This window comes from Polyergus mexicanus, unplaced genomic scaffold, assembly GCF_030449975.1.
Source record: "Polyergus mexicanus isolate NDT 795.1 unplaced genomic scaffold, iyPolMexi1.0 SCAF_4, whole genome shotgun sequence".
Lineage (NCBI taxonomy): Eukaryota > Metazoa > Arthropoda > Insecta > Hymenoptera > Formicidae > Polyergus > Polyergus mexicanus.
This window is the reverse complement of record NW_027223324.1, coordinates 2255147-2279565: the sequence shown is the minus strand read 5'-3', so window position 1 is coordinate 2279565 and position 24419 is coordinate 2255147. Positions and strand designations below refer to the sequence as shown.

Sequence of the window (24419 nt, the reverse complement as noted above, 5' to 3'; positions counted from 1 at the left end):
CTTTTATACGTTTGTGAGAAATGTCTAATTTTGAAAAATATTTTGATGATTTTATAAAACTGTAGACTTTGTGAATATATGAAATTTACAGATTTTATTATAATGCGAGATACTAGAACAAGATTAGATGCAGCAGTTATGCATATTTGCAACCAAAAATATTGCTTTTACGAATAACTCGATGTTGTAACCGTTTCATTAATTTGCAACGTAAACTTCCAAGTTATATGCGAGTATGTAAAATCCGCAGTGGTTTATGAATTCTATATTATACTGTTTTTTTGGAAATACAATTTCCACTATGTGGAGTAAATGTATTATTTATAATAATATTTCTAGATAAAAATAAGATATATATGTACAGAATATAAAAAAATAATTTTCGTTTGTTTATTTCTAAAAAAATATATTTAAAATCCATTTACGTCCAAATTAAAAAACCAATGTATCATAAATAAGAAAGATGAAAGAAGAGAATATGATTTGGAATATTTGATAGTTTTAATATTAATATTTTAAATATGGACATTGCGCTCATACACACACACACACACATATATACTAACAACACGTATATTATTATTTCTTCTTATTTAAATTCTTAGAAGACTTGAGTGGTCTGGTTAAAAAATTCTCAAGCGTTGATTTGCGAAGCTTGTATTCATGACTATGAGCTCCTGAGGGATTATACATTTTGTCACAATTGCTAACAGAAATATATATTATATGCGCGTTTTACTTATCGAAATATATCTATATAATTTTTATTATTATTTTATAAATTAACTGACGTTTTACAAACAAAATTTATTTTAATAATATGATGATAAAAAACAATAACATACATAATATATTCGATTATTGTATCTATAATAATTCTATTCTACCATACAGATTTCTCATATTGGGTTTGTCATTTTATATGTAGTTCGACACATTTCTCATAAAATATTACGTTATGATATTTTCAAATTCTGGCATGCTTTTTGTGGCCGCGTGTCCCCGAGTTCTCGATCGAAACAGTCAAAATTAAACGTTACATTTCAGATATTGCAACTTGCAACTCGCAGAATACCATTCCACGTTTTTATTGATAAAAAAAAAAAACGGTTATTTTATCTCTAACCAAAAATTTAAACCAAAATTTAGATTTTTCACAAAGCTGACCATTGTATACCACTATTTTTGATTAAAAGTGATATTATTTTATCTCCAAATTTTTTGTTGTTTTTTATTGAATATATTATTTATGAATAGTTTTGAAAGAGTAATTTCTTTCTCTCTCGCGATAAAATCTAAAATGAAAATTTCATTTCGAAAATATTTTACTTGTAAGTACGTTTGAATCGCAGACGTGAGAAGTCACGTTTTATGACGTAAAATAAATTCTATCATATCGCGATGCATTTTTTTATTAAACTATTCTACACATTTACTTTAACGTGAGTCATAAAGAAAGTATTTCTTTCCATGGCAAATAATTCTCTGAATCCTCCGACACGTAAAGACGTCTTGAAGACGATGATAATGATGATAATTCGAACGATGACGTGCCGTTATAAAGCCATCTGACGAACTAATTAATGGAGAATTGTCATTGTGTCTAACTGCGGTTTAATTTGAACAGGATCAATTTACTCTCCTATAGCGCAACTGTATTGCTTTTTGTATGCCGATCAATAAGTCTTTGACCAGAAATGTGTTCATTAGCGGAAAATCAAGACTTTTAGATGGAAATTAACGAGGTTGTTTTGAAGCATAGTTAGAGATGAAACGCGCTATTTCCACGATCCATCCGCCCCCAATTAACCTACATGCGGATAAAATTCAGTAACGTTGTTACTGAATACAGAAATAGCTACACATTTTAATTAAAATTAAACAAAATTTAATACATAGCAATTTATTATTACGTTAGGATTACAGTGATTGACAATTGATCCTGTTTTAAGCTTGACATTATTAATCACGGAAAGATAACATGTCACAAAATTATAATTACTCTATAAAAAAGAAATCTTCATGGAATTAAAAGTCCGTAATAAACAAGTAATATCATTTTAACCAGTATATGATAAAGTCGCATTATAAATATCAGTGAAAATGAATTTATGATCTTTACTAGAAACAGCTGGCATTAGGTTGATTCACTCATTTAATCTATATTAAACTCAGCCAATTCTTTCCATAAATGTCTTCGTTGCTTCCTTATTATAAAGAAAACCGCGTGAGGATACTTTTAATGAAACAAAGATCGATCTCTTTGGTTCAACCTCCCAATCTTTAATCATCATAAATTAATTTAGCCATTTAAAATAGTAGGTTTTATCGTGGCGAATGGAACTCTGTCTTAAATATTCATAATAAATTCAATATTTTTTTAGGAAAATTATATAGCTAATACAGTCTTTGTTATCTACGTAATCATATACCAAAAGGGAATAATTGTAAAATTACTTTGACACAGATGTCATGTAAATTACTGTTATCCATTTTTAATGATGGCATAATACAGAAATTAAGATGATCGTTTCACCGCCATTTAATTGCGCGCTCATCCATTTTATTGTGCGAAACGCGAATAATCGCGAAAATCAACTGCCAAAATTTATAATAGACGAACGTAATGCATTCATATGAGCGGGCAGATACAATACATCGCATATCCGAATCTTATTGCTGGTATCGCATGCCAGAGGCATGCTGAAATCGCATAAATGGATCCCATTTATCATGCTGCCAGATCTTACTATGCTGGATGAGTGACAGCGCGTTAAATTTAGCATTAATGATGCGGTTTGAGGTACTATCGCGAGAAGCTCGTTAATTAGTTATCACTGCGAAAAGTGTGCGGTAACATACGCCACGTTCCACGCATCGCGTCGTCTCTATCGCGTCACACGGATGAATTTTAATTATCTGCCATAATAAAAGATGCATCTCGAATCCAATCTCGATTAATAATACATCTTAAATGCACTACGTACTATTTCGACCGATTACTGATTCCTACGATTGTCATAATTAAATCAGTATCTATGAAAATCGTTAAAATATTTTTTACAATTCAGTTAAAAACAATATTTTTAATTAAAAGTTCTAGATTTTGATAATAAATTAAATACATAAACTACTACCGTATACAAATCACGATCAAAAAAGAAATTAAACGCTTTTTACACGTGTAAAGTGAAAAAGTTAATTTTTGTGATATAATTTCGATTGTGCCAAAAGTTCAGTGGATTCATTTACGAGTATAATCTCTCCATGTAACACGAAATAAAAGTGCTATAATAACAAACTATATTGTGAGAAAGAAAGATCACTTCGCGTGTATCGTTCGTAAGCTGGCCGCGTGCACAATGCAACTGTTCGCCATGCCCGATACGATCGCATCCTATTAATGAATGCAGTTCGCATCCGCGGCACGCGCGTTAAAATCGTTACGAAATCTCGCGTCACGTGTGCGAGAATCGAAAGCCAGGCGGAAGGAAGGAAGGAAGGAAGGAAGGAAGGAAGGAAGTAAGTAAGAAAGGAAGGAAGAGGAGAAAGCACGTGCGTTAAGCATTATTAAACTTCTCGCGCTCTAATCCGGGTGTAACGCACGCGGTTTACGTGGTTGGAACGAAAACTATGCGGCACGATGAAGGGGCCAAGAAGAATCGGTGGTGGCCTACCGAGCGGGAGAAAGCTGGATTGCTGCCAGAAGGTGTGTCAAGCTCGAGGAATATTGCTGGTGTACTTGACTATCTGCGCTTCGCTGCCGGGCGCTATTTTCACCGGTTAGTATCGATGATTCTTTTTACGATCGCGCGATATTTTGCCGTTTTGCAATTTCTATATGTCGGCGATACGACTAATGCGAACTTCCCTTGCCAAAGCAGTTGCATAATTCATGCAGTTATCGTTCATTTGTCAAAATATAGGTTTCCAAATCAATACATGAGTACTCGTAATACTTTAAGATCAATTTTTTAACGCATAACGACTTTGATTTCTTTGATAGTGTATTTTTGATATTATTTCTTTACAGATAAAAAATTTTAATTTATTTCTGACATTTAGACATTTTGTTATAAATAAAATTACAGCTAAATAATGCGTAAACTTTTATTAACTTCAAGATACCTATGGCAGAGATTTTGTTAATAAGCTTTAGCAAATGATATGCACAAATATTCTCTTTCTATCGATCTATCAAAAAATTTGTTGTTGTTAGAAAATAATTCACAAATCACGCTACCACCGTCAACAATGCCAAGCATAATGACGATATGATTTCTGCGTCGCTGATGCAGAATGCGGAAGTGAAACTTTTCTGCACTCGTTCTTTAATATAAGGTCTCGCGGTCTCACCTGAGAAATGAGGAGCATAAATCACGGTGCTCATCAAGCCTCGCGTGGTCTCAATTTTGCAAAACTTTTCCCACAAATCTTTGCCGCCCGCCTTGGACGCTGTCATCTCCATCTTTTAAAGATTAGTTTAATGTCGTTCGTGACGCTTGCTGTACTTCAACTTTATAATGAGAAAGTCACTAAGACGAAACGAAATAAGCAATAACACTTGCTGTTATATAATGAATACAGAGCATAACATTGAATTTACCTTTATGAAAAGCACATATCTCATTTTACCTAACAATAATTTAAAGTTATTTAATAATGTGTGATGCAGAGGTAATAATATTTTATCAAGAGATCATAAGTTTACTTAATTACACGCATATAAAAAAAGAATGTAAATATTATTAATTTATTATAATTTAATCTATAATTAATTTGTAATAAATTAATATTTGCAATGCTTAATTATAATTTGATTTATGATTTTTATATGAATTTATTCAGATCATTTAATTTTACATGATTTGCGTAATAATATATTACAAGCAATGTAGCGACAAAATCTACGATATACATATACATATATGAGAGGGGTTACCTATCGCATAAATATATTTAGAGCTTCTGAGACAATTCGAGCGCTGGTCCCATTAAAAATAGACTTTACCAGATCCGACGGAGGTATACTGATAGAAATGCGGAACTAATTTGGTCACCGTAATATCATAATAAAGCCAATATATCGTGACTGATAGTTGCAACTTTTCTGCCAAATTATTTTCATTCTTAGATTTGTGTAAAATTATGTTTTAATTCTGTATGATTTTTAGATCGGTCTCTTATTCTTTTTTTTAATTATATAGTATTTTTATAGTGTTTTATAATTTTATAATTAAAATGTCTTATAATTTTTTATATATACGATTATATTCTTACATTTTTATACATACGATAATAAATTTAGCAGTACGTTTAATTTTGTTTGTTAAAATTTTTCCCTTGTTCTCACTTTAGATTTCCTATAAATGAGAAAAATATATAAGTTTACGCATTCTTCTATTTTAACGTCGGAAAGACGTGACTAGAAATATAAATTGAGAGAAACGACCTTTGTAAAACGCGAGGGTAGTATTAGAGGATGTCCTCAGACGCACTCGAAAGCGAACGCGGTTCTATGTGTCGAGATATGCAACCCGTAACGCTTCACAGGCAAAATAGGAACTAATTAAGCACACGAGAGTTTAAACGAGGCGCGGCACCAGCCGTAGTGCAAATTGCAAGTCGTATTAACAATTATCTCGTAATTGTCTACAGTACGCTCAGGATTTGTAAAGCTAGAATTAAATTCGCAAGTAACGCTGGCTGGCATTTCGTGTCTCGGTTCCGTGTGTTTCTTTCTAAGTGCATATTTCCCAGTCTATTTTCACTCAAATCTTTACCATTGTATTTCTCGCTGACATTTCACTCAAATATAAGGAGAAAAGTATAAACTCTGTAGTTTTTTTTTAGAAATAAAATATGGCAGTTTTGTATATCGCGTGAAAATCACGGTGCAAATATTTATTTTTTATTACAATTATAGAATATTATTTATTTTCCACTTTTAGAAGAAGAAGATATGTATTCACGTGTAAATAAACATATATAGTAAATATCAAATTATTTTTCGCGTTATTGAATAAACAAATATGCGTAAATTACAACACAATATAATAGTAGTTATTACATATAGTAATAATCCCATATGCAAGGATATTGTATAATTAAATTAAAATTAAAACAAAATTGTTTTTGCTGTAAAAAATGCTTTTATTGTTCTTAATTATAATGACGTGTGATATAAGAAGTTTTAGTTCTTTGGAAAAAAATTTTTTCAAATGGTGCAATTTATTTTTGCATTTAAAATAACGATGCGCAAAAAAATAAGATATTAGAATTTGCGACGCCAAACCTATTTTCTGTAACGTATGTTTTTATGGAGGATTGGCTTTATGACGACCATATGCTACTATGAAAGCACGTGTTCGTGCATTCGTGAAATTCCAACGTTTCTAAATGTACGCGCCTGCGTAAAATTGTGTCAAAGGAAACACGGGGGATAGCTTATGCTTTTAAATGCTACGGTTAGCTTTATCCTATTCAATATCAAAAATATTGTTCGTATTTTTGTACGTTAAAGTTTAAATAAATTAGTTTTCAGGTAATATAATATGTTACAAATAAAATAAAATAATAAATATAATTATAAATATAAAATAAAATAAAATAAGTTATAAATATAATTAAATTAAGTTCTTTAATATAATAAATGGAATATTATATGTTATAAATGAAATTTTTAAATATATGTTATTTATAACAATTTTACAACATTACGTCAAAATAAAAATTTAATTTTGTCTTTGAGAAATCGCTCGTTTATTTTTACATTATCTTTCTCAATTTTATAAATCACATTTAAAGTATTAAACAAATTTTTCAAAGCCGTGTTTGAATATCTGAATCCTTAGATGTAAGGTATTGTGCTGAAACATGATAGATAGACTTATTGTAAGTCCTGGTCAAGTACTTGTGCGAAGTTTACCCACCCCAAAGAGAACAAGAGAGGCGCATTAATTGGTTTCTTGAACCGAGTGCCACATTTGAAGTTCTCTGCAAACTAAACATCTAGTTTTAGCGGTCTAAACATTTGGATCTCGTGTCGATTTCCACACTGATTTGCCAAGTAAAATTGATGCTTTAAGCTCGAAATAAATTTATTTGCTTTATGAAAAATATGATTTTTATCTTTTAAATAAAGTACATTTTTTTTATATTTTTATTTCACATATTTTTATTCAACAAAGAACGGTATTTATAAAAAATTCAAGTATATATTAAATTTGCTTTACTTTTTATAGAATAATATATTAATAGCTTTCTATATACATATACACGTATGTAATTTTGATACATTTACTGATACGGTTTTCTGAAACTGAAAGCTTGAAGCAATTTGCGAACGATACAGTCTATTAGATAATCGCTCGTATATATGTAGAGTTGCCAGAAATAATAGAATAGCAGCCTCTTCAAAGAAGAGAAGCTGTTTTACATTTACCGTGTGGTAGAAAATTCGATTCACTACTGCTCGATTTTCCCCGAGACAATGCTAGCTACGTATCGCCGAAAGGGAGAACCGAAAACAAACTATCCTCCACTGTATTCGTCTAGCGGAAACGAACCGCATGTCTATCAATAGAGCGAGCTGCAACTCGATTTGTCTTGCTCGCAGAGAGAGCAAATACACAAACAGTTGAATGCAACATTAATTCGAATAAAAGTATTATTATTCTTCTTTTTCTTCTTTTCTCGTATTATACTTTCTTGTTCGCTTTGAAAAAATACGCTAATAATACGATAATAAATAAACAAGATTAATCAACGTATTATCATGAAATAATATTAGAATGAAGAATAAAATTAAAAAATTTTAATATAAAATGTAAGATGAATGCGATTCTCTGTATTTTATTCGAAAATTCTCGATTTTGCGAGATATACATATGATCTCAAAAAGGGCAGATGACTTGCAATAGTTTGGCAACTGCTGTCCCCGGCAGATATTATCGAGCGGTCGGACTGTAAAACGTCACGAAACGCAGTCACTCGACGTCGAGACAACTAAAAACAAAACTCCCGGCACTTTCAGTTCCTGTGCCGGAAACGCATCGTGCGGTTAGCCATAAAGAGGATCGCGGTGGAGTTGTCGCGCAAGAGGGAAGCGAGCGAGGAGTAGCCCGGGCGCCGGCAGTTACTTACGCTTAGGACGATTTACCTTAATTAATTAACCGTCGTTGCGACGGGGCGCTAATTTATGCTCATAGAATGATTCACCGCCACTTCTGGGCGGATTGCGGTTTAGCCTCCTTCTTACTCGACCGCCGACAGCGAGCTCGGCGAAATTCGGCCGTCGCGCTCCGTCTGACAGATGAGCCGCACTAATTAGAAGTCACCGTGAATCGTCTCGAATCGTAGTCAAAAATTCGCGCGGACGCGTCTAGTCCCAGCGAACGACGTTACGCGACACGTGTCTTGCGCGAAAGTGTCTCCGTTGACATCTCCAGATAATAATTTTGTCTTAAATTTGTATCTCCAGAAGAACTAGATCGCGCTTAAAATATTGTAGTATTCTATAAAAATTTATATACTTAATCGATTAGGTAATTTTCCAATATATAATACACAACATTAAACGAGTATAATTAGAAATAACGAAATTTTTTGAAAGACTATAATTTTATATGTTCTTCGCCGGAGAAACATTCTATATCTATTCTATATCTATACGACAAACGATTATAATTGCATAAGCGGTTTATAATGATATGAAAACATTCGTCCTTTTACGCGAAACGAATTTCACGCATTACGCTGTAATACCTTCCGATAACAATGAGATAAATGGTGCGCCGCGCGCACCGCGGTCGCAATATTATTTCCACAGATTTACACGTTAAATTAAACAAGATAAAGCAACATTATTGCACTTTCTCGCTTCTTGTTATTTTATCTCGAGCCAATCTCGCGAAGCAAATCTTATGGATACATTCCTGGATACTTAAACAGCTTCAGCTGTTGGGAACGTATGTGGACGAAGAGCGGCAAGACAAGTTGGAGATTCCCTCTCTAATGCTACTGACTTCATTAACAAAGCCAGATAGAGACGCCAGCGTATCTACATACATGTATGCTGATATAGATATAGTATGCTGATTATATAGAAAGAGAGTCGTTCCTTCGTTGACGTAGCGCGATATTAAAATCACTTGGACGAGATACCGTCATATTAAATTTTTGTTTTCCCGCGGGGCATCTTCTACTTAGCTCTTTGATTTCCGCTTGCGACTGTTTTTTATACATTTGCATTAGAAAACTCGTATATATTTCTCGATTTATATCGATGCACTTATATTAATTTAAATTGATGATAGTGATGAGTTCGAGATATAATTTAATGTTTGTCTTAATAGAATGACTTATGTAGTTATCAGTTATATTTTCCGGAATATTCGCTGTTCGATCGATAGGAGCGAATCGTTCGCTTTAAATCTTTTGTCCGAAAACGATGCATTCAAGTATACTTAAAAGAGAGTGACTACAATGTTACGATGTTAATCGTGCCATGAAATCCTGTCAAAGTGTCGATAAAACTAGAACGAATCGCGCGTACTAGACATGGATACAACGCGGAGAAAAAGTGGCTAAATGAAAAAGAATGGAGTCCCGCAGTCGATTCATCGGGGACACGACTTCACATAAACAGGAAAACATTCGTTTGTCGCAGCAGATCCGTATCCGCGCGCGACACATTCACGCGAGATGCCTCTAAATCACAGTAGCACAGTCGAGTTAACGGCTTGCAATCCGTATATCGGTCTAGTGCTTGCCAGCGGAGGGCTTGGCAAGCCCTTTCCCAGGCTCGTCGACGAAGTTCGCTCGAATCCCCATTTCGTCCTTGTGACAGCATCGTTCCGTGCTATTTATAGATTAATTACGGTACGTTAGATCGATGTCTATGCGCGTGACTGGAATTCGATTGACATAGATGATGGGACTCGCGAATTCTGCATGCTGGAAAGGACGTGTGATGGACATTTTAGGGACGCTTAGTTAGAGGAAACTTTAGTATTGCGGTAAAATCATCGCGCGAACGATAAGGAATTGTCGCTGGATGAATTGAGACAGTTTATAAATACTGACTTGTCACGACTTATTAATAGGATGAGGGAAATAAATCAAATCTTTTATATTTTTTATCGTTTAAAAAAATATATAGAAAAATGTATTTTTTATGTTCTAAAATTTTTTATTTTTTGTAATTTTGATATTTTAAGTTGAATGATGTTTTAGCGAGGTATATTTAAAATTTTCTATAGAATACATTTTACAATCTCTCTCGATAAAATTTTATATTGCCTTGTAAAGCTTGAAAGATTAACTGTCCTCTTTTCTGTATGCTTTGTCCAGATCAACCGTTAATTGCAGAATGTTGCAATACAATTGATTTTAATATCAGATTCGTAATACTCATCGTATTACTTATCAGAATCGTATTACTTATTAGAGAATATGATATAGCTTTCTGTTACTACTCATACGAATACTGGATTGTCGAGCGTATACTGTATAGTCTATGGCTGACACCGTACCATAATTTTCCGAGCATTGTTCATAGAATTGTAGTGTTTCAAACGCGTGTACTATTGAACCGCACATCGCTGTTGGAATTGTGGAAATGATTAAACCTCTGATTCAATTATTTGTAAAATTACAGAGAACATTGTTTGCATGCAACTAATACAAACGATACGATAACGAAATAAAAATGTATATCTGTAACATTGCAAAAATTTACCCTTTAAATTTGGCACGTACAGAACGATGTACAAAATAATGAAAAACAGATCGCATACCATTTACTGAAACTAGATATTTATTTAAATGCACGTTATATTAAAAATAACAGCTTGAAGATTTGAGGTGACTTATAATTCCAAAAGAAAAGGACTTGCAAATATTCGAATTTGCTCAATCGTAGTTTATTATTGAACATTATTCGCAATTATCACTATCTGTTTTAAGTGTTATCCTATGTTTCTTAGAAAATCTCTTAAAAAATCCGCACGGCAATAAAATCCTCCAACGATCTATCTAAACCTTTGCACTGACCGCGCGCGAGAGTTCCGTCCTTATTTTCGTTTCTTGGACAATTTCAGTCCCGATACGCGCCCGCTGACGGGCCAATGGGTTTCCGGAAAGCATTTGCCATGGTTTCTTCTTCCATCGGCCTGGCTGGTAGAGTCGGACGTGTACGTTACCACAGTACGTTTCTTGTTGTCGTTTTATGCATTCGCGCTGCCGTGGCGTTCGTACGAACGTGAAAAATGACCCAGTAAGCGACATTCCAGGCGCAGGGCTCACAGAAGGCGTTTTTCAACGAAGTATTTGCCGAGATCTCCGCGTCATTATTTATGTTTAATGACGCGTAATTATGTATGGATGTATTATAAAAATGCTCGATAGAAAAATAAAACTTCGATGGATGTTCTTATCAAATTCTTTCAAATTTTAATTAACAAATATTAAACTCATGATCCTTTGATGTTTAATAGATTGTTAATATGAACATTTTAATAAATTAATTAATTTCGTAAAAAATGATTTTAATGTTTAAAAATTTTTACCTTTGAAATTGTTTTGATTTATACAGGGCGTGCTACTAATATTGTACAATATATTCTCGCTTGTCAAAAAGTGTTCGACACATAAGGAGAAATGAATGCGAAGGCTACCGTTGAATATAACACGGCGATGCATATATATACAGAAAGTCGGATATAATTTATTCTGCATGTGAATTTGTCACAGAGCTTTTGCTAGCACGCTGAACTCGGCGCCACGCGGAGCTCTTTTTTCGTTTTGCGACTTCCGCTTTCTGCGACTCACATACTAATCCTACAAAGACTCACAAATAAACCCCGTCGACGCGTTTCGCTTTACGACTAATTTGACATATTATGGTGTGTTTCTGCATCGTAAGCTGTACGACGCGGCATCCCTTACGCGTATATTTTTCCAAGGCGACGATCGAAATTTACATTTCTGTCGCTACATCCGTTAGAATATTTATTTATCATTTTATCTTTAAAAAGCTCACTTCTTTATGTATTGGATTTTTATTTATTATTAATATTGAACTCTGCAATTCCACTTCTAGCAAATTCGAATAATGTTATGTTGGAATTTTCATTTTCTAATTCATCGATTTTAAGCTCTTTTATGATTGTTCAAAATAATAGGGTTGTTATTTCTTTTACTTACCTCTTAAACATATGCATAATAATATAGAAATGAAAGCGTCGACGCAATCGTCGTATTTTAATTTGATCATCATAGCCTTGAAATTCGCACTTTACTTTAAGAGAACAATTGTCGTTAATAGCTTTTTGCGCGATATGCATACAATTGTATCAACGAGAGATAGTGATGGAAGTCTCTCCCCTTATATCCGTCAATTGGATCCGCTCGATACCCACATGTGTTTTATCTTTCAAATCAAATACATTATCGCGATCAAATATGTTCGATAAAAATATAAAAAATTATAACTAGTGAAAAATACTTTTATAAATAATTTTATATAATTCTGCTATAAAATGCCATTTTTGCATTAAATGTTAATATTGTGCGAATATATAATTATTACACGCAAATGAATATTAGTAAATATGCAAATAGTTTATTATTTTATTAAGTTTATTATTTCAAATAATATTCTCAACATATAATAATAATGTAATACATAAAACATAAATGCAAATTATAATATACCATTTTGATTACAAACAATTACTATATATATATATAGTAATTTATTCTCTGGATATCTATTTGTAGAATACATGTTGTTAGTTGAAAATGTATTAGCTAATTTTAATAATGATACAAACAACCAAGAGAGAGAGAGAGAGAGGAAGAGAGAGAGAGAGTGGATGGTATTATTTAATAGTTATCTGTAAATCTCTCATACTTAAAAATAATATTTAAAAAAAAACAAAAATTTCGTTAAATTTAAAAAAAGATATATAAATGACTATATTAAAATTATATATATAATAATTTTATTACAGGCGGAATTGTTTTAGACTGTATAATCACATTGTAAAAATATCATAAATTAAGATCATACATGCTCTTGTTTAATATTAAGAATGGCAGAGACGAGAGCGTCAAGATTTTTCACGAAACGCGAGAGCGGAACGGAGATGAAATTCAACTTTCGATTTGTCGCTTCGGTTAGACGTTGCACTCCGAGCGGATTGTGAACTTTGACGCCGTGACTCGCGCTGACAATGAGATTTTTCAATAAACCGCCGAAACCGCGGATGAGAGAAAATTGAGGTCGGAGAGCGACGACTTCGGCGAGATGTAATATTTTTTTCGACCATTATCCGTCGCGTCGCTTCGCGCAATTCGAAATTGCGGTGTGTTTCCGCAGAAGTTCGATCTGCACGTAACTTCGAAAATTGATGCGTCAAAAAGCGTTGAAAAGGAGGGTTCATTGTCGGGAAATCATTTTGACATTCTGCAATTGCAAGATGCGCAAAAGTTGAGCTTTATGTCATTTTAAAGGCAATAACGCGTATAAGATCTTTTTTATTTAATATACAATATTTCAATGTTTTAATAAAATATCGAAAAAATTGTTATTACATTAGAAACAAGAATAATTGAAAAGAACATGTCCTTTTTGCAAATTTTTCACATGGTTAATAAAGAACGTGAAAAATAATACGTATAAAGGGTTACAAAGACTACTTCATCAATAGCAAAAGTAATTAAAGGTTACAATGAAAATGGAAAAATAGTATCTCTCTCTTTCTCTCTCGGCATTGATAAAGAGTTGTTGAAAATTGTTCAATTAACGTGTGGAAAGCGTAATCATGGCGCGATCAAACGATTTAACTTTCCTACCAATTAAGGAAAATCTTTTTACTGCGTTTAAACTCGCTGCAGACAGCTATCGAGATATCACATTACCCGATCTGATTAATAGAAATTTGGATCGCGGCTGTGCGCGCACGAGTGATTTCTTCTCTTTAGAAACACGACCGTGCAGAGCACGTATTATCGGACGTACCACCAATCTGAAAGGTATCCCTCGCTTCCGTCGTATTTTTCAAGTTTCTCCACGACCCGCTTCACTTTCCTCAACGCACCCTCTCCTGACGTAGTCCTTTTTCCCCCGCCTACGTCGCCGTCTTCTTTCCTCCTTTGTTTTTAATGTTCAGGCAAACATTATCGTAACTTCCTGGCGATCATGCGCAAAACGTACTCACGGACACAGGCTTACACATAGGGTGATAGCTTGATTTTATCGCGCGCAATGTAATTCAAAGATTTACTGCGAAGCACGTTTTTGCGGGCGAATTGCACGTTTGGAAGGACCCGCTGGGCAATACGAGAAATGTAAAAAATCGTAGTTAACCATAAACATATAAATATATTTTATTGCTTGCCTTTAAGCGAATCGCCATAACTTATCTACGAAATTACTTTTTTATTTTAAACTTTGATGTGTGTGTGAAAGAACGATATAATTTTTTTTTTCTTCTTGTAAAACTTCTTCAACTTGTTCATTACATTTTTTATATATATTACAAATCATTCGAGTGATTCGCGATTATTGATATATTAATTTACAATTTGAGATATGAATATCAGATTTTGTGTTAAATCAATGTTAAAAAATCTAACGATCTTTATTATATAATTATTAAAAGTAAAATATCTTTTTTTTTTTTTTTTTTTGTAACTTTTGAAATTAATATAAATCAAGGAATATTATTGTACGAGTTTTAGAAACGTACTCCTTTGATGAAATCGTAAAGTTAATGCATATGTTTTTCACATGTTGTGTGCTCACACACGTGCGTTAATGTCGCATGAGTCTCGCGAGCCAAGAAAAAACAAATCGTACAGTGGAATTTCTCCGAAAGATTCCCTTCTCGTTTCTCTGCCTCCGCTTGGACATCTTCGTTTCTTCTTTTACCCCACTTCCGTTTCTTTCCCTATACGTCGCACCTGAAAAGTTAGGAGATCGGCTACAGCTCAGTTTTATTAACAGGTCGAGAACGTTCTCATTGCAGCTTCTTTTCTCTCATACATCTTCCTGGAGTCCAGAATCTCGTTTCATGACTTTAAGGCGACACGTCAATCTTATCCTCTTTCCTACTCTTAACATATATACCCTTTTTCTTATCTATCTTGGATTGGTAAATTTTGGCAGACACGGTAGTGAGTGTACAAGAGCTTTTTCCATCTTTTTAAAGTTCATTTATTTTAATGTATCACTCCTTGAAATGTGGTATCCCTTATATAAAAAAGCTCCTTCTCTTTCCATAATATATTTACATACAAGTTTATATTTAAATCTAGTAAACACGTGCATGACAGAAGAAAGCATAATGGACTATATTAAGAAGTCGGCTTTGTGAAAATTAATTTTTTTCGCAAAATTTAAAAGGACATTAAACAGCTCTTAAGAGCTGGAACGAAATTGTCCATCTCGATGGATCAAATAGGAGGAACGTTACCAAGAAATCGTCATGCTTAGCGAGGAATACCACGTGTTTGGCATGTGTATTTGCGCGCATATATCCACGTGATATCTCTCATTGCACTGGCTTGTGTTACGGATTATAAACACCGCGTAATTCAGGCGCCTCTGTGTTTCTGCTTGATGAAATGAAATTTCTCGCGTCCGACGAAATTCGCCAGTTTCGCCACATTACTTCGCGTTAGCACGGGTACAAGATTGTTCTTGGCAGGATAATTTGGGTTTCAGTCCCCCTTCCAGATCGTTTCTCTAGTTGACCGTGGTAAATTCCTTAGAGAATTCTCGAGGTCGTTCCTCTTTAATCAATTTATTACAAATATAATCTTAATCAATTTATAGCAAATATAATTATTAATCCATTATTTATCTGCATTAATTATCGATTATACAAACTCTTTGTGTTAAAATATTTATGATATTGATATTGAGTTAAGTGTATTTTGATAATCTAGTATAAGTGCTATAATAATTCTTGCAGAAATTGATTAATTGCTGTAGTATATGATAAAAAGTCAATTCTAGCTATCTTTGAATATGTTATTTTTATATGTGAATTTATTCTAAAGAATATCTTTCCTCAATGGCACGCGAAAAGGCGGAAAATTCTGTACTACATTCTTCACAGGGAGCCAATTCAAAGATGATAGCGCTATATGTCAAAAAAAAAAGTGGATTCACGCATTGTGATCTCGACAAATGGGTTCACGCATATCCTTTTCCATGCGTCTTTTGCGCAGTCACCCATGATTCTCGAAATATTTGCTATGAGTTTTTATGGCATTATATCTCATATAAAACTGACAATGCCGAATCCATTTAGAGATACCGATATGAGAGAAACTTCATTTCACGATATTATTGCGAGATCGTGATTGTCACTGCATTATTCGTTATCTTTAATGTATTAGCGTGTAAAAAAACAAGTGCGTTAAATAAAGCGTTTAAATATTTTAAGCATAATCAGATATACAAAAAATATTGGAATAAATAAACTATTAGAAATATGTCGATATCTACACGAAAACTTATTACCCCTCGTAAATCAGCAATCAACTTATTGTCAAAATACAAAAACTTGAAGTCCGCTTGGAATTAATCGAAAAATAAAATTTTGCAATTTATTCATGTTTGCTTAAAGTTTTTATAGAATAAATTTCTTTTATCACGCGTAGAGCGCGAAGCAAATTCAAGCAAAGTCGATGGCAACCGGAAGTTACCGCCTGTGCGAAAGAATTCTATCTCTAACTGAGGCGGCTTAAGCTCGTAAACGGTTTTCTGAAGTTGCCGGCGTGCCGGCAAGGCAAGAAAAATTATATTCGCCCGCGACATCAAATTGAAAACAGTCTTGAGCCGTCGACGCCTCCGCAATGGAGGCGAGACAGACTTAGGGCGCGTTGAGTACCCGAAGATTTCAAAAAATCCGGCTGAGGTTATTGCAAAAGCGTCGCAAAACTTTTATATGAAAATCGTCGTCTTTTTATTGTTCGAAATTAACTTTTCGTATGTTGCAAAGACCATCTGGCTAGTCTCACACTTTTGCAGATTATTTTAACCCTTTTGCTACTGTATATGAGTAAAAAAAATAATGAAAAAAAATAAACTGTATTAATTTTTGATGAATTGAATATTGAAGTTTAAAAACTGTATAAATCGGTTACTTGCTTTGTTTGAGTAATTACGTGACTATATTTTAATTTTACAGAAATTTTTATTTTTTTAAATAGAATCTTCTATTTTTAGAAATTTATATAAAACACAAAATAAAATATAAATTAGTTGATATATTTAAGGCGTATTGTGACGTTTTTCTAATGAAAAGCTACGCTTCAATTTATATCGCGCTGAACGTCGAGTATACTTCCGCTTTAAGCATCGTTATAGCACTTCTACCGAAATGGTACCTGATAGCGTGCACTACGCGGAGTGCATCCATTATCTCCACGCCTGTTTGAAGTGTCTAAATAGGTGTGTCTGTGTATTGAACGTACACATGTGCAGTTACGCAAATGCAGTTCATCCAACATCTTTTGAAGTCACTTTATGATAATCATGAAATTAGGTCATTTTTTGAATACGCATATTTTAGCAGTTTCTATACATATAATTATATTTGCATAGACAATTTAAGATTATAAGAATCAAATTTATAATTTGTGTGATAAATTATTATTTAATTTATTACGTTCATTTAATATGTTTTCTTTATCTAATAATATTCAATTTATTATAAAAATAATTTTCTTTTTAATCTCATTAATGCAATAATTAACTTTTACAATATTATGATAGTGGACAGCATAATTTAAGTAATTCTTACACTTCTAGGATTACATGATTAAAAATTTTGTTTATAAAGAAACAAAAATAATATACGCGAAAAGTTTTACATTAATTGGTGATCACACAATTGTTCTTTGTATTTCTTTCCATCTAGATGGCAAATTATTTTGAAATATGTTTTCGTTTTGATTTATATAGCGCTAGTTTTAATAATATATCTTTTACTATATATTAGGATGATATATGTTTAAATTAAATACTTAAATTAACTCACTTTTCTTTCTCGACCGTGTCATCGCTTAACCGCAGTAAAGTTTTATTCGTCGCCGGATTTTGCCTTTGTTACATTACGTCATAAATTCCGCCGAAACCAAACACTGTCGCCGAATTCGCAGAACGGTCCAGCATCATTTCAGCAGCGGGGCCTGCGAGAAGCTATGAAATAATCTCATCGTTAATCTCGCGCGTCGTATCGGGGAAGGAAGGGGGAAGCGAAGGGGGGGAAACGCTGCACAACCCTTGAACCGGGGTTGCTCCGGACCGCGGCCTTTTCTGGTTTTCCTGCTCGAAACAATGAGGACGAAAGTTTACGGTCGCGCTAGACCACCGCGAGAATCATATATTTTCGCCGCAATGCTCGTAAACTGCGGTCATGCTGCCAGTCGCCACATCGTAGGCGAACCTTCGAATGGCGATGTTGTTGTGCGGTTGGAAGGGCTTGCGTGGCAGTGCGCCACTGTGTCAACGTGTCACTGGATAATTTCCGAGTTACGCAGTTCTCTTGTTTTCCCGTGTCTTTTTCCTCTTTTTCCGCCGCGGAGATTTGTTCCCCGGCGAGTGCGCCGTTTGCGTGTTTATCTAAGTGTATTTTGGATGAAACATGGGGAGGTTGTCCCGCTTACTGCTCGCACTTGCGTTCGTCTGAATATGCGCATTATGATATGGTTGAAATACTGGTACAGTACTCGCTGGGATGTCATAAATGTCCGTAAGACAATAGAAGGAATATATGTAAGTCACATGATTTAAAATGAGACAAATGGAATGTACTAATCAAGTTTTACACAAAAATAAAAATTTATATATATACATCAATCCCGTGGACGCTAATTATTTGTTAGTGGAATCAAAATTTATTTTTGGTGGGGCACGCGTTAAATTTTAAAATGTGCTGCATGTCAAGCAGTGTTAAGAGACCGAGCAGCCCAGAAAAGCGCGTTGAGAAGAAATATGCCAGGGGAAAACCTAGATAATGCTTCCAAGAAATAAAAATGTCGGTCGCCCGAACACGCGAATTAGGAACTTCGTAAGAAAAGTGGGATCTGGAAGGAAGTAGTCCAAGAAGATTTAGTGCGTAGGCAATTTGTGGGACGTTATGTTACTCTTCTACAGTAATTGTGACTTCATGGGAGAATTTACGAAAATGTCTCTAGAGATAGCTATTTCCTCTATCTCACACTTATCTTCTGAATAAAATGTAAAAATAATAAGAATTGATATATGCGCGTGTGCACATATGTATAAATATTTGTTGCAACAATAATATAAATTTTAAATCTAATAGATAAGATTAATTAATTTTATTACAGATACGTTTAAAAATCTTGGCAATTTTTAAAATTTTAATCAGATTTGAGCATTTTTATGCATATATTTTATACACAGAAAAATCAGTTTTAGGTCAATGCGTTATGCTGCAAAAGAATTAACTATATTAAACATAAAAGCAAAGAGAGAGAGAGAGAGAGAGAGAGAGAGAGAGAGAGAGAGTATGTTTCAATATACGCATATTTCATTTATTAATCAGTGTAAAAAATGTTTGATCAAAATAACACAATACATTTTCGCACCTAGCTTTATTTGCTGCAAATTTAATTGCCAGTCATTGAATTATTATATAGCCGTAGTTGGAATAACGTAAATACCAAAGCGACACACGCGGACGCGTTTAATTACAAACATGTTTTATCCGAATTTGCAGCCATCGCATCGGTGTGATACTATTCTTTTCACATAACCAGACATTTTTATCACCGATAAAAACGGCACTAGGGCTTACACGTGTGTATTTTCGTTCCTTCTCGATCTTTTTAAAGGATCCGCTCATCGGCGTTTTTAGGAAGAAAAATGTCTCCGGCTATAGAAATGACGATGATGACGGTGGAACGCAGCAATCTTAGTTTACGGCACATTTACGCGCGTACAGTTTATAATATGTTGGAATCCGGACAAAAAGATCCCTCGGGATAAAAAGGTGGCGAGTGACTATTCACATAGGGGTTGTAAAGACTGTTGCAGAGGGGGGTAACGCCTGCGAGAATTTGCGACGAGTAGAAACGGATGGCTGTAGTCAGACGTGAAAGTACTATTACTGTATCTAACGGAAATATATTTGCGCAAGAGAAAGTATATATATATATATATATATATACATATATATAGTCGAAATTGTTCCGCAAATTTCTTGACGCGATTCATATCATGTATTCCCTGTTAAATTTGTTGGCACCGAATTTGATTTATTTAATATGTGCAAGATGCATTTGTAAAGAAATTTCGTAAAAATATAATATCTTGGAATTATTATTTATTATTTATGTTAATGTGTACAACGTTATGTATAATAGTTTTGAAAATCTGTGTTTTAAGACACACGTGACCTCTTATATATTCTTAAAAAAATATACTTTTAAACAATTTTTAAACATTAATTTAGTACCTTTATCTGATTTATGTATCGGAAAAACGATTGGAAGTGATAGAGGCGGCGATAATGACGTTGCAGGATGATTTTCAGGTAATGTACATCATCCTTATTTGTGACGGTGACTTTTTGTCAATTAATCTGAAGTTATCAGGAAGGGTGGCAGGGCTCTAGACCGAGTTACCAGGGCGAAGGTGTAAAGGGGTGGAGTGTTGGTCATTTGTATAACGCCAATGGAACGGGTATGTATACGGGCGTTATCGCACCATAAGAGAAACGATGGGAAGTAGTGATGGAACTAAACTAATATTTACTCCCGATTCTCGAGCCAAGCAAACGAAGATGTTCATATAAACTAAATCAATATTAACTTTCGAATTGTAAATCTCATTGATATGTTTCTAATACTTGATACATCGTGCGCGTGTTGTATTTAAAAGATAATTCGTTGGATATTAGAATATCGTGGGATGAATAAAAGTTATTACATTTCTGTTTTTTGTGCAGTAAAAATAATAATGTATAAAAAATTTATAAAATTAAACGTTCAACTTAAAATGGACTTAAAAGTATTAAACAGATTTACAACTTATTTCTTGCCATATATATATTTATACCATATATGCATAATACGAGATATATATTTTTTTACACTTACTTGCAATATTTTAAAAAATTACTTATGCAAATACTTCAAATACGTATAATGGCAGATAAAGATTACGTATTACAGTAACGAATCATCGTATTTGTCTAGATTAAAAGAGAATATTACAGACTTTTGGAGAGGGCATTGTTTATACGCGAAACGATCAATCCAACGAGTTATGATGTCAGTGGGTTGTTCTGGGTAGATTCGTTTGATAATTCGATAGCCACGTGCGTTTCAAGCCCCTCGCAATACTCGCCGCGTTCACCGTGGATTTACTCTTGCGCCGCACGCAGGTTCATTCAATTAAATTTATCAGATTGTACGCGCTCGAGGGTCAAAAAGAGGACAATGATTGGCAAGTGTTTGTCTTTTTTGATAGAAGATATTTTTTCATTTACTGTTTGGACATTGTTGCATATAAAATGAACAACACTGAAATATAGCAATAGACCGAAATAAACGTTTAAATGCTTTAAGTTTGATGATTTATCTTAAAGCAAGATTTCTTATTTCGCGACTTATATTATATTATGTATGGAAATGCTTTCTTGTTTTACGCAGCGTTCGATAAAAATACGCTAAAACTACTGTATCAATGTTAAGAAATTTTGTGCTGATATTAGTGATCGGTTTAAGTGGGAAAGTGAAAATAAATTAAGTTTTATATCATTTGGCTTTCTTTCGCGCATTAGCGGATTCGCACAGTCAACTCGTACAGCTTCTATTACGAACTTTCCTTTCGGATCAATCCCTGTCAACCACCAATGAGTATCGTCGTTCAATCTGATGATTGATGATGATGGAGAATGTACTAAGCGTTCGGAAGGTATACTAAAGAGAACGATCCGTATAGTTATTTGAATGAATTTATTTCTAAAAGTTTATGCAACACGTGTTTAGGTAGTAGGCAAAAATGTCAAAAAGCCAGAAAGCTATAATAAGCATAGCGAGAAAAATAGCGAATCAGCTAAAGATAGTATGAAATATAAAGATAACTTTTTCGAGATTATGCAAATAAAAAGATTTTATATAAGGGAGAAAAATATTTCCTTTTTCAAATTATAGTTATATTTTCTTCTGTCATAGCTGAAATATAGAGGTAGCCGAAAGAACCCTAATTATAAAAACGTGAACGCGCGAATACGAGTGATCATGATAAAAGCGTTGAACTTGTAATTAATAATTTATTAAAACAAATTTTTACAAACACCCCAAACAATCTATTTTATTGCAAACCCAGATCGATTCTACAGGTGAGCCAATAAAAACTGTTATTGATTAAACATAAAACACATTTCTCGTTCTCTTTTTTTTTTATCGCTACCAATATCCTTTGTCAAAAATTTTGCAAATAAAATTGTTAGCGATTGCGTTCTCGACAAAATACACGTCGTTTGCTGCAAATCGTGTAATGTCTTTCACCATCATGAAGACGTATTGTCCCTAAAGTATGCTAGATTATTCTTCATAGTATATGACGAAAGGGATGCCGAAGGCGAAGGGGAAGGAAGAGAAGATGGGCAGAATTCTATAGACGTACAAACGAGCATATACAATGAAGCAAAGTGCATAGCTATGTTCCATAAGATATTCTACCGAAATGTCGAAGAGCATATTACGCTTAAGAAATGAGCTGAGTTTGCTCGCTCGACGCCAGTTCGCTACTTGCCAGTTATAATGCACTTGGATTCTGGTATCTTGTAAGTAGTACCATCCAACAGTCGCTCCTAGATTTGGAGTTGCGCTCTCGCGGGAGACGTCGGCGAGCATTGGTTTCCTGTCCAGAATTCGCATACAAGTTTCATGAAAGATAGAACACATTTCCCATGCCTCTCCGCGACGCTCAACACGACGCAACACGCGTGATTAAGTCGCGAAAGCGAAAAAAAAAAAAAAATTCTTTTTTAAATCTATATTTTAACAACTTTGTGTAATTTTATCAATTATTTAACACACAATATTTTGTTTAACCAAAGTTACTTTTTATGTAGTATTATTTTAATGGGACTGTTGAAAGACAGATTTAAGCGTCATCGGCGTAGATCATGCTCGTCAGATCGTTATTCTCTTTTCAGCGCCAGCACACGCACGCGAAACATTCGAGGAAGGTGCGCAGAGGCATATAAACAATGCCAATAATGATTTGATGGAAGATTCGACCGTTTTCGAGCCGACAGCAGCGAACGTCAGTGCGTTTGTAGGGCATACCGCATATCTACCATGCCGCGTGCGAAATTTGGGCGACAAAGTAGTAAGTCCATTCTTATTTTACTTTTTTTTTTCTCCTCTATTACGCAACAGCAAATACCAATCGAATGTAAATTCTTTTTCCGAATTGTCGGTTTAATTAAATTTACAAAGTAATTTGCACACACAAAAGTGCGTATCAAAAGTTTGAAAAGTCATAAATATATTTCGTATTTCAATAAAAACTGTACATATATATTATGTACATGTATATTGCACGAATTTTGTTATTGTGTATGATAGATTATAAATCATTCTCGGACAATTAACAAAATCGTGCGTGTATGTGTGTATATCATTATTAATTGCAAACAAGAGCCCTGATTGGCTGGCTCGACGGCAATTAATCTGAAAATTTACCGGAGACCGTTTCGATTCAAACAGGTTGCTTCCGGTACCCTTATCTACACAAGAGAGCCTATGTAATTAATACAGCGGCATGACAAATTGTCGCTTCTGTAATAGCGGATCGCCAATAAATATCATGGCCGCGATTAGGGGTTTCCCCATACGTAAACGTAGATATGGGAATGGTTGTCGTGGTGCGTAGGAAATGGCATGTCTGTGACGATCTGTCATGAGCAATCGCAAGGACGTGGATATCGTCGTGTTTCCTTTGAAAGCGAAATCTCTCTGGTGCGTATCTCGCGGCGTTGAGTAAGCGCGGCATAGATTTAACGAAGATGTATGAACGCCTTAACGGAAGCTTCCCTTTAGAGAAGCTCTTTAGTTTCGCTCTTAGCTCTCGTCCTATTTCAGGAGTCTGTCACAATATTCAATGCTCTGCGCGAATTCGTAACGAACTGTTGATTGAAGCTTATCAACATTGATGAACCTTTATGGATATACGTAGAATGACGTAAATCATGAGGGATGGTAAGCTTTTAATTCTCTATCGCTTTTTTTTTAAAGATATAGCATATAAGAAATGTTAATATCAGAAAGATGTTTCCACATTTTTATATAACTTTTAAATAATATAATCAAAGTTAAAGGCAAAGGCAAAAACTTGCAAATTTGTAGCGTAGGAA

The 24419-nt window shown here is 34.0% G+C and overlaps 1 protein-coding gene across 1 annotated transcript in view; it reads left to right on the top strand.

Moving 5' to 3' along the window:
- Positions 1-3532: 3532 nt before the first annotated feature.
- LOC138932376 (zwei Ig domain protein zig-8) overlaps positions 3533-24419 on the top strand; it is an 83225-nt gene continuing 62338 nt past the window's right edge. Inside the window, exons 1-2 of the mRNA XM_070294134.1 lie at positions 3533-3782; positions 23217-23392. Coding sequence (XP_070150235.1) covers positions 3644-3782; positions 23217-23392 — 315 coding nt within the window. The 5' untranslated portion in view covers positions 3533-3643. The remainder of the gene's footprint in view (positions 3783-23216; positions 23393-24419) is intronic.